Genomic DNA, 20,134 nt, shown 5'->3' with positions numbered 1-20,134 from the left:
ATCGATAGGCAGAAGCGTGGTTGAATAACAAGCCAGGGTCAGTTCCAGATCAGGTAGAGGTATGAACAGAATCGGTAGGCAGAAGTGTGGTCAAATAACAAGCCAGGGTCAGTTCCAGATCAGGCAGAGGTATGAACATAATCAGTAGACAGAAGCGTGGTCGAATAACAAGCCAAGGTCAGTTACAGAGCAAGTAGAGGCATAAGGGATGTGAAGGTAAATGGCAGGAAGTGAGGGTTATGTTTACCATACTTACATACATAATAAGCGAAAACAGTCAACTATGCAGAGGCCTGGTTGGGAAGGACATGGGGACAATGATAAATGGTGTCTCTTCTAACTCCTCCTCTGGTCCACACCCGGCATTTTTTTGACATTTTTGGCCTGTTGGTCTGGGAGGGATTTTATCGGGAAAGTGGCGTTCGGAGAGTCTGCTAATCACACCGGATTGAATGTTTTTTGGTGGGCCGTTCGGGAATATAAGGGCAGTGGTGATTTCCTCCTAGTAGCCAAGGAAGGATTTGGGGCTTTCAGTGGAGTTGCGATAGATAACGTAGCTGTTGTATATGGCTAAATTAAACAAATATATTGAAACTTTTTTATACCACTGGTATGTTTGTCTTGTGGCAAAGTAGGGTTCGAGCATTTGGTCATTGAAGTCGACACCCCCCATGAAAATATTGTATTTGTGGATACATTTTGGTTTTTGGATTGGGCCATTCCTCCTGGTGATCTCAATGAATGTATTGTTGTGGATCGAAGAAAGCACATAGACATCCCTTTCTGTCCCTTCACTTCACAGCCAGAATTTCCTCATTCTGTAAACTCGCCGTCTCCCCTCTTCTTAGCTTCTTGTTGATGAGGCTTTGAGGAAAGCCCTTCCGGTTCTTCCTTGCGGTGCCACATTTCCTTTAGTGTTCTTTCTGTGAAGGTTGTGGAACACGGGCAAACTTGTATAAAAGTTATCTACGTACAAATGGTAGCTTTTCTCCAGGAGTGGGTTTATGACTTCCCAAACGACTTTCCCGCTTGATCCTATGTAGTCTGGGCAATTAGGGGGATGCAGCTGGGTGTCTTTCCCTTCGTATACCATGAAGGCATATGTATACCCTGTGGCTCGGTCGCACAATTTATACAGCTCCACCCCATAGCGGGCCCTTTTGGTGGGAATAAATTGTTTTATGCCCAGCCTGCCAGAAAATTTGATAATTTGACTCATCCACGCATATGTGTTGGTCTGGGGTAAACAACTGGGGGAAGATTTCAGAAAAATAATTTAGTAGTGGCCGAATTTTATAAAGCTTGTCAAAATTTGGGTAATTTCGGGGAAGGCACTGGGTATTATCATTATAGTGTAGGAATCTCATAATCATGAGGTATCTGGTTCTGGGCATTACTGAGGAAATGATGGGCATGTGATGGATGGGGAAGGTTGACCAATATGAACGTAATTCATTTTTTTTGGTTAGTCCCATACAGAATGTGAGGCCCAAAAAAATTTTAAACTCCTCCACTGTTAGGGCTCTCCATTCGTAGGGACGGGCATAATAGGACGTTGGGTTACTTACTATGAATTGTTGTGCATACAGGTTGCACTGGGCCACAATTGATGCTAGCATGTCCTCAGTAAAACTTAAATGGAAAAAAAATCGGGGAAAAATTTTCTGTGTCCATCTGGACTCCTGGCTGGGCAGTGAAAGGGGAAATGTTAGCTTCTCCTGAATTAGGAGGAAGCCACAAGGGGTTCTGAAGGGAATAGGGAAGGCTGGCATGGGACCTAACCCTTTGTGGTACGTGGCCTTTGCCGAGGTACTGCGGTGCTGGTGGATGGCACTGCAGTGCTGGTGGATGGCACTGCCTCCTCACCAGAACGCCTTCGTCTGGTGGGCGGACTCTCATCCTCCTCTGAGACTGTCAGTGTTCCACTGCTTAAGACAGGCTCGTAGTCAACGTCAGACTCAGAATCTGAATTTGAGGAGGAATCCGAAGCGGAGAGCTCCCTGTTGCTCTCATCGGCCGCAAGAATGTTGTACGCCTCCTTGGCTGAAAATAATCTTCTAGACATTGTTGCACTGATGACACGTGACACTGATGACAAATAGCACTGATTACGTGACACTAATGACAGATGGCAGATGACACTAATACGTGACACTGATGACACATGACACTGATGTGGCACTGGTGACAGATGGCACTGATACGTGGCACTGATGACATGTGACACTGATGCCACTGATACATGGCACTGATGACACGTGACACTGATGGCAGATGGTACTGATACGTGGCACTGATGACACCTGGCACTGATGACAGATGGCTCAGATACGTGGCACTGATGACACGTGACACTGATGGCAGATGGCACGTGACACTTACAGGTGGCACTGATGACAGATGGCACTGATAGGTGATACTGATGACAGATGGCACTGACAGATGGCAATGTCAGATGGCATTGACAGATGGCACTGATATGTACTGTGGGCACTGTATTTACTTTTTTTTACTGTTGAACTCACAAGCTGCAGCACAGGTCGCTCTCTCAGCCGGCAATGAGAGATGATCTCATATGCACATCTTTGTGTATATATATACAATTTTTTATATGATTCAATACTGAACATACTTTTTTCCTCTTCTAAAAACGCCTCTGAAGAAAGGACACCATCACCTTAGTATATTCTCTACAAATTCAATGTGCAAAATGTCTTGTATTGTACCAATGTTCTGTATAGACTACTGTATAGACTACTATTATTATGGTTTTATATATGCGTTTTTTAAGCATTTTTTCAAATAAATAACATGTTTTTATAAAAATTTCCTTGGTTTGCCTTTAAAGTCCCTTTGTACCGGGGGGTACAAGTGTCCCTTTTATTAGGGTCCTTTTAAAATAATCTCTTGTTGGACACACCGATCGAGTGCTAAATGGCCAAGGGACACGGCCAACACAGAATTTCCCCGATGCGCGCCCGCGTAGTAGGCTAGAAATAATTGAAACAAATGTGGAAGTGAATATATGATTTTACATTTTTACCATATATACACTTTAAAGGATAACTAAAGTTTTTTTTTTTAAACAAACATGTTATACTTACCTCCTCTGTGCAGTTGTTTTGCACAGAGTGGCCCCAATCCTCCTCTTTTGGGGTCCCTCAGCAATGTTCCTGGCTCCTCCTCTTCTCGAGTGCCCCTGTGCTCCCTCAGCAGTGCTCCTGGCTCCTCCTCTTCTCGAGTGCCCCGTTGGGAGAGCCGCTCTTCCTCGGACTACTCATGCGGAAACGCTCCCGTGTCCTGCTGCTGCATCTATTGACACAGACAGGAGGACTCAGCCCCGCCCTCCGGCTCCCGCATCATTGGATTTGATTGACAGCAGCAGAAAACAACGGCTGCGCTTTGCTGATCTATGAAGAATTTCTGACTTTTTCTCCAAAAAAACTTAAGCACCCAAAACCTGCTGAACTGTATTATTTTCAATTAAATATTTTTTTTAAAAATATTCACATTTGCTGCTTTTCTCAGGTTTACTTCACCATTGCACCTTCCCACATCAAATTTTATAACCTTTAAAATACAGGTTTTTTTTTTTAACCTGAAAACCTGGCAAAATTAAGCAACACTGAGAGTAATTATTACATTTATGAGGTAAATTTAACTATTGAACTGTTACATTTTATACAACCAATATTGGTTTTGGTGCAAAGTCTATTAACTCATTTACAAGCACTCCATTTTAGATTTCTTTAGGAACATTCATATAGCCAGTAGATGTCACTCTTGTATTTTTTAAGAAACACGTTACAGTGAATTAGTTACAATTGTGCTTCTTTAAAGCTGACCTTCAGTAATTTTTTCAACTTTCCATCTATACAATCCTCTGCCCTTGTTGTTTTAACTATGTATAGTAAAACATTTTTTTTCTGTCAGTAAACCTTATACAGCCCACTTCCTGTTTCTTGTCTGGTAACAAGCCAAGGCTAATGACATCATGCACAGCTCTCTCTCTCACTCTTGTGAGAGTTTGCCAGCAAGGGAGGGGGGATGAGTCATAGGAGGGCCAATGAGAGCTGAAGAGCTGGAGGTGTGTATCTGGGTAAATCCAGGAACAGGCAGCAGCTTCAGCTGCCCACAGTTAAAATGGTTGCACCCAGACTCACATACTTACCAACTGTCCCGAATTTCCTGGGACATTCACGGGATTTGGACCTTTTTCACGATTTTAGCACTTCCCGGGTAATGTCCCGGGAAATTCTTGCCCCCCAGCATGCCGTGACCTTTAATGTAACCCGGAAGCTGATATGGTCTGGCTAAGCCTTCCTGTGTAGCAGCGCTGTGTATGAGGAAGCGGCTTGCGTTCCACACCTCGGCTGGGTGACACTGTCCCAGTTCAAGTCTGTGGTTATGGCGGGACAGGAGCACGGAGGAGGCTGGAGAGGGCTGCAAGGGGTTATGGCGGCACCTCTCTTGTCACTTTCCCCCGTGGGGACACCTGATGTAAGGAGAGGCCCTGGGGACACCAGATGTAAGGAGGGACTCCGCTGGGGACACCAGATGTAAGGAGGGGCTCCGCTGGGGACACCAGATGTAAGGAGGGGCTCCGCTGGGGACACCAGATGTAAGGAGGGCTCCGCTGGGGACACCAGATGTAAGGAGGGCTCTGCTGGGGACACCAGATGTAAGGAGGGGCTCCGCTGGGGACACCAGATGTAAGGAGGGGTCCGCTGTGGACACCAGATGTAAGCAGGGGCTCCGCTGGGGACACCAGATGTAAGGAGGGGCTCCGCTGGGGACACCAGATCTAAGGAGGGGCTCCGCTGGGGACACCAGATCTAAGGAGGGGCTCCGCTGGGGACACCAGATGTAAGGAGGGGCTCCGCTGGGGACACCCGATCTAAGGAGGGGCTCCGCTGGGGACACCAGATGTAAGGAGGGCTCTGCTGGGGACACCAGATGTAAGGAGGGGCTCTGCTGGGGACACCAGATGTAAGGAGGGGCTCCGCTGGGGACACTAGATGTAAGGAGGGGCTCCACTGGGGACACCAGATGTAAGGATGGGCTCTGCTGGGGACACCAGGTGTAAGGAGGGGCTCCCCTGGGGACACCTGATGCAAAGACGGACTCTGCTGGGGGCACCTGATGCAAGGACGGACTCTGCTGGTGGCAGGCAACGTGGCAGGTGACACGCTCAGGGATCCCACTGATTCAGCATTATGGTGAGTTGAATGATTTCATTCTATATTACAATGTAATGATAGAAATAATGCACTCCAATCATCAGATGTAAGGAGGAGCTCCGCTGGGGACATCAGATGTAAGGAGGGGCTCCGCTGGGGACACCAGATCTAAGGAGGGGCTCCGCTGGGGACACCAGATGTAAGGAGGGCTCTGCTGGGGACACCAGATGTAAAGAGGGGCTCTGCCGGGGACACTATATGTAAGGAGGGGCTCCGCTGGGGACACCAGATGTAAGGAGGGCTCTGCTGGGGACACCAGATGTAAGGAGGGGCTCTGCTGGGGACACCAGATGTAAGGAGGGGCTCCGCTGGGGACACCAGATGTAAGGAGGGGCTCCACTGGGGACACCAGATGTAAGGATGGGCTCTGCTGGGGACACCAGGTGTAAGGAGGGGCTCCCCTGGGGACACCTGATGCACAGACGGACTCTGCTGGGGGCACCTGATGCAAGGACGGACTCTGCTGGTGGCAGGCAACGTGGAAGGTGACACGCTCAGGGATCCCACTGATTCAGCATTATGGTGAGTTGAATGATTTCATTCTATATTACAATGTAATGATAGAAATAATGCACTTCAATCATCCTGACACTATATCAACCATGGTGCCGGAATTATTGAAGTGCTAACACCAGGTGTTTGGAGTATCTTTATCTGCTGATTGTTAAACTTTCTAGAATACACATATTTCTATTGTTGTGAAGGATCTGGGGCTGCTTTCCCTCCATCCCTCTCCCCCCCTTTCGCTCTCCATCCCTCATTCACCTCAGACTCTAACCACACCCCTTTGAGCCATACCCATTTGAGCCACACCCACTATTTCACGTAAACCACGCCCATTCCTTGCCGCATTTTTATTTTCCCTGTGCCATGCCTACAAATGCATGCCCCCGCCCCCTAATTATAATAATACTCCGCCTACAGCCAAAAAAGTGTCCCGAAAGTTTTTTTTACAATGTTGGCAACTATGGACTCAGTGGAGGGAGGTTTCTGCATCATTTTTAGCAAGTACAAAATCACAGTATATATAAAATATTTATGTAAAGTGGTTGAAGGGAAACTTCAGAATGGCAAAGATAGTTTTCATACAAATTATGTCAGTAGACTGCAGTTCCTCTTTAACCACTTGCCTACCGGGCACTTAACCCCCTTCCTGCCCCAGTCATTTTTCAGCCTTCAGCGCTGTCACACTTTGAATGACAATTGCACGGTCGTGCTACACTGTACCCAAACAAATTTTTTATTATTTTCTTCACACAAATAGAGCTTTCTTTTGGTGGTATTTAATCACTGTTGGGTTTTTTACTTTTTACAAAAAAAAAGACCAAAAATTTTGAAAAAAAAATGTTTTTTACTTTTTTTCTGTCAGTAAATTTTGTAACTAAGTAACTTTTCACCTTCACTGATGTGCGCTGATGAGGCGGCACTGATGGGCACTGATAGGCTGAACTGGTGGGCATTGATGAGGTGGCACTTGTGGGCACTGATGAGGAGGAACTTATGGGCACTGATTAGGTGGCACTGATAAGGAGGCACAAGTATGCCACACTTATGGGCACTGATATGTGGCACTGATGGGCACTGATAGGTGGCACTGATGGGCACTAATAGGCGGCACTGGTGGGCACTGATAGGCGGCACTGTTGGACACTGATAGGCAGCACGGATAGGCGGTACTGATGGGCATTGGTGGGTGTCACTGATGGGCATTCTGATGGGCATTGATTGACAGCAGTGATGGGCATTGATGGGTAGCACTGATAGGCGGCACTGATTGCCAGCACGGACTGGCATCGCTAATGGGCACTGATTGGTGGCACTTGTGGGCAGTGGTGGGCAGTGATTGCTGCCACTAGTGGGCACTGATAGCTGGCATGGTGGGCAATATTTTGCAATATTGTAATACATTCCTAGATGTCCTAAGGGGAAAAAGTCTTAAAGACCTTTGGCCAGAAGAGATAAAGAACATTTGGTCAGCAAAGCAAATAGCTTAAAGTGTAAGTTTCACCACTTTACCAGTCAGGGGATTTGAAATCCTCACAGCTTACTCTCCTCTTTGCCCGCGGTGACAGGACAGGCTACGCAGGTTTTTTTCTGTGCTTTGTCTTTAAATAAGTGCCATAGGGATATATTCAATGTTTATATATATATATATATATATATATATATATATATATATATATATATATATATATATATATATATATATATATGTAACAAATATGGATATAAAAATCATAATACAAACCACAGTTTAAACATGTACAAACTTAAAAAAAAAAAATCATATTTGCTATATAAAACTAACTAGTTTTCTTTGAAGCCTTGCTCACTTTGATTGTCCACAGGGTGGCAGTGTTTTCACATGCACACAGTCCAATGTTTATCCCTTACGTAATGTTTTAAATATGATATAAAGTAATTATCTGATTTCAAATCTGTTGCAATTGTGCCAGCGGATAAAAGCAAGGCTGCTGTAATCTTTATATGATGCTGAGGTTTTTCCCCTTTCAACCCCGATTCTAAATGAATTCAAGGACCAAATTTAATATTGGGGCTGCAAAGATAGATAACATTTAAACAGTGATGAATTTGCTCCTTTCTGGTCAATTGGTCATCAATATTTTTACATCCTTCCAAAGATCCATATGACCATGAATAGTCTCATGGATTGCCACATAAATCTGTAGGAAGGTGGATTAATTTTTTTTTTTTAAAACCTCTTCATTTTTATTATTTTTCAATATCAAAAAGAGAAAAAACATGCAACATCATAAAATATTATATAATATTACATAGTACAAAGAAAGAAAAAAACAGAATTATCATTACTATACCTTCCCTCCCTCTAAACCTACTCCCACCCTCCCTCCCACACACCACTCAGTCGTTAGTTGTGCGTATACTTCAGAAATTGTAAAGCCGAAGAAGAAGGGAGAAGCCATCTCCCTGAACAAGGGAGATTTAAAAGAGAGAAGCATCCAGCGTCACGTAAGGGAGAGAGAACCAAGATGAGGGGGTGGCAAGGAATGTGAGAGAATCTCTCACCATCCCCTTATAGAGGACACCTCATCTCGTCCAGCCAGGGCCTCCACATTCTTTCAAACTTACTGTGATTACCCTGCCTGATACATATCGCCCTTTCACTCCATACCATTGAGTTAATGGTCTCAACCCAGTTCTCCAATGTCGGGGGAATCTGTGCCTGCCATTTCTGTGCTATTAATTTTCTCGCCTGAAACAGGCATTTCAACACTACTTCAATGGCACCGGTCGGGACTCTACCTTCCTCCAAGCTTCCTAATAGGCAAGTCTTGACCTCAGGTTCTAGTGTGGTCCCAAAAGTTTTATTTATCCTAGCTACTATCTCCGCCCAGTATCTAAGTAGCTTGGGACACTTCCACACTATATGGATCAGATCTCCTGACGCCTTACATCTAGGGCACTCAACATTTTGTCTCCTTCCGAATTGAAACATTTTTTGGGGATATAGTAAGCTCTATGAATTAGGAACAAGTGGGACTTTCTGCGAGGGGGAAATCAAAACCAAGTCTCCTCGTTCTAAGATCCTATCCCATTGTTCCTTAGTTATTGCCCCCATGTCTCTCTCCCACCCCGCTCTCCTAGAGGGTCCTATTCCACTTATTATTCTAGCCCCTAATCTAGCATACAGCTCAGAGATTAGTCTCTTAGTTAATTATTTTTAAAGTGTGGGGATCTGGGTCCATTCAATGGTTTGTGACCCAAACTGTGCTTGAATGGCGTCCCTAATCTACAGGTATTTATAAAATGCTTTATTTGATATATCAAATTCCCGTCTTAGGTCCGCAAATGTCTTCATGAGATTGCCCTCATATAATTGAGCCAGTCGGTTAATACTCAGCCTCTCCCATTCCCTAGGTCTCTCTATACTCCTTACTTCTGCCAAATTTTTGTTGTTCCATAAGGGGGTGTATTCTGTTACCCCATTATATTCCATTAATGCCTTCGTTACCTGCCATATTTTGCTGACTAATTTTATCGTTGGGCAACTATGAATGAATGAGTCCGCCTCTAACACCTCCACTAGTATATATGTGGGGTCCCCATTATCATCATTCTGTTGCAAGGGTTCCCCTCTCCCAGGGCTCCACAACCCATTAGATGTTGCAATTGGAATGCCAGGAAATATGATCTCGGGTGTGGGACCGCCATACCCCCTTCTTTAATCGGTAACTGCATGGTTTGTAGACTGATCCTAGATTGACCCTTCCTCAAAATGAATTCCCTAAAAAGGGATTCTATACTCTTGAACCACTTCTGACCTATCCAAATGGGAGAGGTATGGAACAAGTACAGTATCTGTGATAGCCATATCATCTTTATTAAATTACAACGCCCTGCTACGAATAGAGGGAGTCAGCTCCAAATATCTCCCTTTTGCTTTAATTTAAGTAACAGTGGGACTAAGTTATCATTGATATACTGGTTAATGTCGCTCGTAATCCAGACACCGAGATATTTCAGCTTGGCAACCACCTTCAAGTGGGGAGCTCCAGGCGGTGTCTGGTTACCCAGTGGGTCAACCGGTAGCAGAGCCGATTTCTCCCAGTTGACAACCAGACCAGAGAATTGCCCGAATTCACCAACCATTTGTATCACGTTGTCTAGCGAGGTTTCAACATCTCCAAGAAAAAACAGAATGTCGTCCGCGTACAGTGCTATCTTGTCCTCCTTCATTTGCCACCGGAACCTGTGTATATCTAGCCGTGATCTAGTCATAATTGCTAGTGGTTCCATTGCAAGAGCAAACAATAGAGGGTACAAAGGACAGCCCTGTCTCATCCCTCTCTCCAACTGGAATAATTCTGAATATTCATTGTTAATTTTTATTTTAGCTCTTGGTTCGCTGTAAAGTATTTCACCCACCTGATAAAGGAAGGGCCAAACCCAAATCTCTCTAGCACACTCCATAAGTAGTTATCGAAGGCCTTGCCAGCGTCCAAGGCCAAAATGCCCCTAGAACCTGCATTGCCAGTTGGAATCTGCATGTTTAAAAAGACTCTTCTAATGTTGGTACTAGTTAATCTGTTGGGAATGAAGCCCGACTGATTAGGGTGTATCAAATTTTGAATACATCTGTTTAGATGGGTTGCTAGCACTTCGGCCAAGATTTTTACATCAGTGCATAATAGTGAGATAGGGCGGTAAGAGGAGACATCCACTTGATCTTTCTCCTCCTTATGTATTACAATGATGGCCTCCTCCGTGTCGGCAAGACAGCTCGTAACCTCAGCTGCAGGTCTCGGCCGTAAATCCCGCAAAATCCAGTGAGATCGCGGGCGGCTCCGTATGCTGCCCGACTTTCATCTCAGTTTTGGCTTCAGCTCGGCATTCGGTCCAGGGAGACGGGGAGAGACAACTCCAATCGCGAGCGCCCAGCAAAACAGTAATCCCCGGGGAGAACCAAGGGAAGATGCCGACAGCCTCACAAGCGAGCCCCGCACCAGCCTCCTCGTCGCGCCAGGCACTTCAGGATCGATGGGAAGGTAAGGAGAGGAGACACCCGGCACACTCACTCTCACACGCTCACCCTCTCCTGCATCCGGTCGTAAAGGTGAACTTACCCTTTAACATTATAGGTTAAAACAATCAGTCAGAAGAGAAAATATTATGAGGGAGACCCCTGCACTAGGTACTAATAGAGATTCCTGTGCTCCCCGCTAACAGTTTAATGAATCAGCTGTTGCAGAGAGTGAACTGCTATACAGAATTGTTACAATGTTGCAGAGAGGGAACTTAATTTACCAAATTGAAACCCTTCACAGATGAGCAACAGATCACCTATGTGGTAAACTACAGCGTTCTGTTTCTGCATCATTGCATCAATTCTGTATAGCAGTTCACCATTTTCAGTAGCTGAATCATTACACTGTCCGGTGAGCGCTGAAATCTCCATACATTTTGTACAAAGTGCACAGGTCTCATATTATTTCCTCATCTGGTCAAATTTTTGTTGGGCTACAGTGTTAGTCTATTTTCTCTATTGCTCGAATGTTCTTTAACTCTTCTGTTCTTAAAAGAGAAGTTCTGGAATAAAATTAAAAAATAAATAAACATACATACTCACCTATATGGCTGCAGCATCAATGCAATGCTGCAGCTGTCCCCCGCCAGCTCTACACTGAGAACTGAGCGATCAAAGACCGCTGATTGCACAGTTCTCGGGTTTACTCTAAGTATGGGCACTGCTCTGTGCTCTGCCCCACAGCTCTCCACTGGAGTCCTGGAGTGTGGAGCAGCTGGTTCAGGCTCTCAGCTGTGCGCTTCTGTGACCCACTTCTCCTTTATGATTTTTTTTCCTAAATGATCAAATGTTAGAGCCTTTTTTCTAGGCTCATCTGTTGGTTGCCTGCCCATCAATCCAAGCATTAAAATAGGCTTTACTGATTTTACCTTCATACCATGCACCACTTACTGAGCATCAGGAAACATGATTATTCTTACAAATAAGATACAGGGCTAGAAATATGTGATATCATTTAAAAAATGCGTTAAAGTGTAGGTGTCAAGGAGATTAACCACTTCACGACCGCTCACTGTATATATACGTCATTTTTTTAAAGATGGATATCTCGGTAACGGCAGCAGCTGCTGCCACAACCGAGATATCCATCTTTACAGCGAGCGGTTCTGTACACGATAATGGTGGTCTCAGCGGTGGGTTCGCCGCGAGATCACCGTTATCGGCGGCGGGAGAGGTGCCATCCCCCCTCCCGCCGCTCTCCCGCACCCTCCGCCGCTTACCGGAGCCGTCGGTAGCGGCGGAGGAGATCGGGACCTGTCACCGCTGAGGTACTGAGACGAGTGAGGCCAAGATGGCCCCCACCCGTCTCTATACCATGTGACGGCCGGAGCGACGTCATTACGACGGCTCCGCCCACTTCTCTTAAAGGCACAATTTTTTTTGTGTCATTTTTTTTAAACGACTTTTTTTTTTTTTTTTTTTTTTTGCATTTTAGTCTAAATATGAGATCTGAGGACTTTTTGACCCCAGATCTCATATTTAAGAGGACCTGTCATGCTTTTTTCTATTACAAGGGATGTTTACATTCCTTGTAATAGGAATAAAAATTATCCAAATTTTTTTTTTTTTAAAACAGTGAAAAAATAAATAAAATAAAGTAAAATAAATAATAAAAAAAAAAAAAAAAAAATTTAAAGCGCCCTGTCCCGACGAGCTCGCGCACAGAAGCGAACGCATACGTGAGTAGCGCCCGCATATGAAAACGGTGGTCAAACCACACATGTGAGGTATCGCCGCGACCGGTATTGCGAGAGCAATAATTCTAGCCCTAGACCTCCTCTGTAACTCCAAACATGCAACCTGTAGAATTTTTTTAAACGTCGCCTATGGAGATTTTTAAGGGTAAAAGTTTGACGCTATTCCACGAGCGGGCGCAATTTTGAAGCGTGACATGTTGGGTATCAATTTACTTGGCATAGCATTATCTTTCACAATATAAAAAAAAATTGGGCTAACTTTACTGTTGTCTTATTTTTTTATTCAAAAAAGTGATTTTTTTCCAAAAAAAGTGCGCTTATAAGACCGCTGCGCAAATACGGTGCAAAAAAAAGTATTGCAATAACCGCCATTTTATTCTCTAGGGTGTTAGAAAAAAAACAATATATAATGTTTGGGGGTTCTAAGTAATTTTCTAGCAAAAAAACCTGTTTTAAACATGTAAACACCTAAAATCCAAAACGAGGCTGGTCTTTAAGTGGTTAATAAATATATGTAAAACATAAAAAGTAATTCTATATGATTTTGTAGTGCTATACTTATTTTCACCTTTTCCCTTCTATCTTGTCATTGATGGTCATTGATGTTGTTCTCACCTGTATGGGTACGGACATGTCTTTTGAGGTCAAATGTATCATTGAAACCTTTCCCACAATGTTCACATCGATGCCTCTTCACTTCACTATGACACTTCATATGACGATTTAACATCCGCTGGTATGAAAAGCTTTTGTCACAGAGAGTACAGCAGAACAGCATCCTCTGCTCCTCCTAATGTGAGATGCAGGAAAATATGCATCACAAAACAACATTCACTGTATGCTTTTGTCTACTTCAGTATGAAAAACAACAATGGAACTCACAACATTCTCATTAAAATTTTCATCTTAATGTTTAATATTTTTAAGAATAGCTATCAAGTAGATTTTGATCAAGTTAAAGTTGACCTGAACTCAAAAAGTGAAGTTTTACTATGTTATAGGGAGCATCTAGAAATGCTATTTGTAATTCAAGCTCCTCTGCCTGTTGCTGCTCTTCTCAAAATATATGGAGTGAGGTTTGGTGATGTCACTATGGTGCTGATCACAGTTCTCCATGTTGGAGGAGAAGAAGATATACCTTAGGATCCACAGTGTAACAATGCACCTATTTCTGCTTCATTCGTTTTGTGGTTCTGTGCTTTTTTGACCTGTCCTGTCATTAGAGGGAAGCAGGCTCCAACATGAGGAAGCAACGCTTTTCCTCTACCAAGATGGCCACGTCTACACCAGAAAAAAATACAAAACAAGGCATCATCAAGTCAGTAATGGGGAAAAAATCAGCTGCAAGGAGCCTATAGGTCATACTGATGACTATTCTGTTTCTCTCTGCTTGCCCTTTTTTTGCGCACAGCTTCCACAGTTTAGGTTCCTTCTTTAAAGAGTCAGTTTACATCATCAGTGGCCCTGATGCCAGACAAGAAGGAGTGGTGGAGAACATGGCAGCAGCAGTGTATTGCAGAGTTATCAGTGCTGGAGAAGGGCAAACACATAGGCTGACCCTCTTCCACTCTACAGTTTTATTCTAAAGCAAGGGTCTCCAAACTTTCTAAGCAAAGGGCCAATTTACTATCCTTCAGGCTTTAGGGGGGGCAAACTGTGGCCAGTGGAAGTAGAAAAATGCCCCAGCATCAATGCCCCTTCATTGGTTTCAATGGAAAGAATAGTGCCCCACTGTTGATATTAATGAGAAGAATAGTGCTCAATCATTGGGGTCAGTTGGTGTAAAAGTGCTCCAATGGCCAGATTAAGACAGGTGAAGGGCCTCATCTTGGCGCGGGCCACAGTTTGGAGACCACTGCTCTAAGTAGGTTGTAAATTTGAAGGACACCTCTGATTTAGGATACCCATAGACATGCGATGATAGTCATCTGATCTGTCTCTTTTTTCTTAGATGAGGTGATGATTTCCAGTTTGTTGGTCCTGCCTAATGACACCAGCAGGCGTTGTTGGGGAAAACAATACATTGGCCATAATAGAAAACCACTATTGGTGTCTCCCAAAATAAGCAGAACAGCCTTTGGTTGCATCACCCGTCTCCTACCCTCTCCAATTACTTCACATAAATACACTAGATTGGCAGATCCGACCTTGCAAGTATATTAAGCAGTGCCATCTTAACAGAATCATGGGTCCCTGGGCAAAGTAATGCACTGGGGCCCCTACTAGGGAGACGGTTTTCACTGCAAAAAGTGGGTGTGCCTAAATTATCCACACGTCCACCGCAATACGTATATATATGTTGCAGCTTTCAAGTGGTTTACTGGGGTTATGGCTGAAACTATTAGCCATAACCCCATTTTTTTTTTTTTTTTTTTTTCAGACGGTGATTCTCTTTCTCATGAAAGTGATCCAAGCGGCTAATTAGCTGATGAATAGCTTTCATAAGCAGCGAGAGGGGTCCTCCTCCCGCCGCTCACCAATGTTTCTCGGGCTTACCGTTCATACCAGTGAGCCAGGGAAATGATCCGATGGTTCGACACGACTGGTTAGAGAGGTGAACAGAGACCAGATCATCTCTAATCACCTCTATGACCTAGGAGGACCGGAGAGATGTCATGACGTCACTTCCGGTCTAGGGCGCAAGTAAACAAATTTTCTTTATAAAGCAAAAGATTGTTTTATTTTTAATCTTTTGCTTTTAAAAGTAGAGAGATTTTGGGTCTCATAGACCTCAGACCTCTCCATAAAGAGGACCTGTCATCCCTTATTTCTATTACAAATATTGTTTACATTCCTTGTAATAGAAATAAAAGTGATAAAAAAATAATAAATAAGTAAAGGAACAGTGTAAAAATAAAAAGTAAAAAAGAAGAAGAAAAAAAAATGAAAGCCCTCCCATCCCTCCATGCTCGCACGCAGAAGCGAACGTATATGTAAGTCGTGCATGCATATTTAAACTGTGTTTGCACCACACATGGGGTGAGATATCGCTGCAAACATTAGAGCAAGAGCAATAATTATAGCACTAGACCTCCTCTGTAACTGTAAACAGGTAACCTGTAAACAAATGTTTGTTGCCATTCCACAAGCGTGACATGTTAGGTACCTATTTACTCAGCGTAACATCATCTTGTATATTATAACAAAAAAAAAATGGATTATATAGTGTATTTTTTCCAAAAAAATTGCGTTTGAAAAACCTCTGCGCAAAAATCCCCATTTTATTCTCTAGGGTCTCTGCTAAAATATATATATATATATATATATATATATATATATACAGATATATATATATATATATATATATATACAGATATATATATATATATATATATATATATATATATATATATATATATATATATAAAATATTTGGGGGTTCTAAGTAATTTTCTAGTAAAAACAGTACAGGTCATGCAGGAGAGCACAGTAAGTAAGGGTAGAAGAGCACAGTACAGCGTGGGTGGGGGGGCATAGTACAGGGCAGGTAGGAAGGCACAGCATGGGGTGGGCAGGAGGGCACAGTACAGGGCAGGTAGGAGGGCACAGTACAGGACGGGCAGGAGAACAAAGTAAGGGCATGTAGAAAGGCACAGTAGCTGTGTGTGTAGGTGAATCAAATGGGTAAGGATAAGCTCTTAGTGCTGTGCTCAAGCTGTGTACCAGCAGGGATGGGAGCATATGGAGGCTTTTGGGGGTGAAACTCAAATCTGGGGGACAGACCAGCCCAACCCAGCACCCCTTAGATCCAGCCACAATCTTACCACTGCTGCTACTTGTGTGGGCAGGATGTATACTGCTTCGAACCCAGCTGTCCTCCTCTCCTATTCATCCCATGTGATCAAAGCAGTAAACATCCTGGCCACACAAGCAGCAGCAGTACAATGCCCTACCTTGGGGGGCCTTCCTTAACCCATGCAAAGTGCCAAAGAAGCACCTGAGACTGTGGGGGGAGACTGCAGGGGCCCCCCATGCACCTTGGACCCCCCAGGGCAGTGCCCAAGTTAGCCCATGCGTTATGACGGCCCTGGACATAAGGTAATAGTCTAAAGAAATGTGTAATTTCTTGTTAATTGCTTGTGTATGACTTTAGGACCCATTCACAACACACGAACAAAGAAAGTGTCAGCTAAGTGGAAAGGGGGTGACCCTATTATGTATTTGGATCAAAAAGAGGGTGAGTGGAGCCATCGTTAGGGACCTTGGCTCCAAAAGGTCTGAATGTAGATTATAATATAAATTGTTTCTTATAAGCATTTTCATATTGTTTTACTTTTTTTGTAAAAGTGGTATTTATAGTATGGAAAACCTTTTTATATTACAGTGGTTTGTATAGTATCAATATTTTACATGTATATTTGCATGTTCCCTGGGGAAGATTCATGCAGAGTGGTGTTGTGGTTTGAACTGTGACCTTGAGGTTACGAGAGTGCTGACCACTTGACCACTCTGCTGACCAGGTGATGCAGCTTGAGGTATTTGTTTCATCATTAGAGTAAGGGACCTTCATTTTATTCTGTGCACAAGGAGTTAACTAATACTGCCCATTAAGGGAGGGATTAATGGATCTGGTTTACATGTATATATAAAAAATGGGATAGAAGTTGGCTCTTTATTCCCTGATGAAGGTGTCTGAATCTTCTAAATGCATTGTGTTACGAGAGACAATTTTTTGTGGAAGGAAAGGACCATACCCTGTTGGATTCCATTTTGTAGTGGAAGTCCCAATTGGGTGTTACAAGTGGGTAGTTGGCTTCCTTCTGAATGCATGGATAGACTGTACACTTGTGAGTAGTACTTTTAAACACAAATAAAGCTCTTTTATGTTTGTACTGCACAAGGAAAAGTTTTCTTTCTGTTTTGCCTTCAAGGAGAGTATAAGCTCTGGAGTAAGGGCAAAAGAATGTGTGTGACACTGCATCCTTTGGAGAGATCAAGATCAAATAAGTACTACTGGAAAAAGGCTGACAGGAAGGCTTGGTCAGTTGAATGCCTGTAGCTGGAAGAGTGATCCAAAGAGGCTTGGAACTCAGGAAGCTGGGAAAGTTCATCTACCAATTACTGAGGCTTGGAGCACAGTGAGCTGGAAATGCACTAATCCAAACAAGTTCAGTATAGTTAGGCTTTTGACATTTTTACTGTGGAACTGGTATGTGCCATCTGACACCATGTATTACAGCAAGTTTGTTAACTAGAGAGAAATCTAGGAAGATGAGATATAAAGCATTTATAAAGGTTCAGCTTTTTTTTTTTTTTAAATAACAAACATGTCATACCTGCTCTGTACAATGGTTTTGCACAGAACAGCCCGATCCTCCTTTTTTTTTAGTTCCCTGCCAGCGCTCCTGGCTCCTCCCCCTGGTTAGTGTCCCCAGAGCAAGCTGCTTGCTCTAGGGGCACTCATGCGTACTCGCTCCTGAGCCACTTCTGTGTGTCTATGGCCTGTCTATAGCTTGGCTCCGCCCCTGCTCCCTCCTCACTGGCTGTGATTGACAGCAGCAGAAGCCTAAAGTCCAAGAATTTTGTATAAATTGTAATATATCATTACAATTTTCGTTTTCCATCTCTTGACAACTAAATGATCTCTCACAATGCACTTGTGCATTTCCTATTGCAGGAAAACTCTTTTTGATAGCATCTGGCACCATGACGTGTATTTTGTAACTGCACAATTTTATCAGCATGGAAAGTTTCTGCTCTTTATGAAATACTGTATATAGTAATACAAATGTAAATCTTAGGCCCCTTTCACACGATTGGACCTGTCAGTTTTGACGGCGGACCTGAACGGGCTCTCCATGTTAGTCTATGGAGCGTCGGATGTCAGCGGAGACATGTCCGCTGAAATCCGACCCGGTCCGATCCGCTAAAAGGAGACGGATGGCTCTACGTCCAGGTCCGTCACTGGCAGATCGGATCGGGTGAGATCTGATGAAAACAGACATGCTGTCTGTTTTCATCCGATCCCTCCATAGGCAGCAGTGGCGCCTGACAAGCCCCTCCCTGCTCAGTGAGCAGAGAGGGACCTGTCATCCGCCGGCTCAGTGGAGATCAACGGACTGATCTCCCGCTGAGCCGACAGACCGAGGCGGGCTCCGTAGAAACGGAGTCCGCCTCGTGTGAAAGGGGCCTTAGGGAAAGGATAAAATGCAATATACAAAAATTTGAATGTCCCAGACAGTGCTGTTGGCTCAGTAATCAGAATGTGGAAGCTACATCAAATTTCCCAGAAGCCACATGGAAAATTCACTTCGAGAAAGGAAGGAAGAAATCTTGGGAGAAAAGCCACAGAGAGACCAACACTCACACTGAAGATGCTATAGAAGAGGGTGGCCAAGACCTAATTAAAGGTGCATAAATCAACCATATTAAGAGCTCTGTATAACACTTGCCTCTATGGGAGCATGGCAAATTTTTGATGTGCAAAAACATTTTGTGGTAAAATAACATTAGAATGGATAGATTGTAGCCAAAATTCAAAGCAATACTTGTAATGTAAATGCACCAAGACCATTAACATATGGTGGTGTAACCTTATGTGTACCTTTGTTAAGAAAGAATAGTTGGCACAAAATGAAAGGCTATGTAAGATGCTGATAGATATTCTTTGCATGCTTACATAACTGGGTTTCTTTACAAAAAGGAATCTGTCCCAAGCAACAAATGCAAATGAAAGGCTTGTGAAGGGGATGTTGATGAGTGGAGCAAGAAGACAAAACAAGATAACATATGCACGCCCCGACAGAGATGGTTGCCTACAGAGCCTGCTGTGTGTGGAAGAGTCCAGGCTTGTTAACGGTAAGGTGAGTTTCCTGTGCTCAGGTGATCCACTGTGGTACTTAGACACTGCTGCAACTCAAAGTCACTGATACTCTACAGCATAGGTGCTCAACCCAATGCTGTATCCTGGCCTAGGCCGACAAGGCCCAGGCCTAGGGCAGCACTTTGCAGGGGGGCAGCACGGAAAGAGTCCCTGCCAGTGTTTTCTGCTGCACCATTGGCATGGTTTTATCTTCTTAGTCCTCTCTATAAAATCAGAAATTTGTGCTTAAAGTAGAACTATAGGCAACACTTTTCTTTTTCATTTTGGATAGAACAAGGGAGGGTTATAGCCCCTGTTAGTTTATTTTTTATTTATTTTCAGTTATTTTTCAGTTTATTTTTACCATCCCCATCCCATTGTAGAGATTTCCCTTCACTTCCTGCCCCATAGCCGAACAGGAAGTAAGAGGAAATCTATGCAAATTAAGGGAATCCATTAATTTGCATAGATTTGCATAGACACCCAACCCACCCCCCCACCCCCGTCGCAAGGCCCTCAGAACTAGTGCCCCCACTAGAAAATTTCAAGGCAGGTCTTAAACAGAAAGAGTTGTGGCCTTGACAGGAAGGGGTGGGTCATATTTAAATTAGGGGGTACACAAGTTTAGTCAGGCCTAGGGCAGCACAAAATAAATACACTACTGGCTCAACCTGTGGCCTTGCGTAACTAAAAGTCCCATCACACCTCTGCCTTTGGGAGTCATGTTTGTAACTGTCAGCCTTGCAATGCCTTATGGGACTTGTAGTTTCGCAGCAGCTGGAGGGCCACAGGTTGAGCACCCATGCTCTACAGCAGGGGTTGGCAACCT

General features: G+C 43.8%; 1 protein-coding gene across 2 annotated transcripts in view; it reads right to left on the bottom strand.

Annotated features, from left to right (window-relative positions):
- OVOL1 (ovo like transcriptional repressor 1) overlaps nt 1-20,134 on the bottom strand; it is an 88,264-nt gene that overhangs the window by 32,253 nt on the left and 35,877 nt on the right. For both annotated transcript variants that reach the window (XM_073605250.1, XM_073605251.1), the window contains exon 3: nt 13,119-13,293. In XM_073605250.1, the coding sequence (XP_073461351.1) occupies nt 13,119-13,293 (175 nt within the window). The remainder of the gene's footprint in view (nt 1-13,118; nt 13,294-20,134) is intronic.

Source organism: Aquarana catesbeiana, linkage group LG11 (assembly GCF_042186555.1).
Source record: "Aquarana catesbeiana isolate 2022-GZ linkage group LG11, ASM4218655v1, whole genome shotgun sequence".
Taxonomy (NCBI): Eukaryota; Metazoa; Chordata; class Amphibia; order Anura; family Ranidae; genus Aquarana; species Aquarana catesbeiana.
This window is presented reverse-complemented; position numbering and strand designations above follow the sequence as displayed.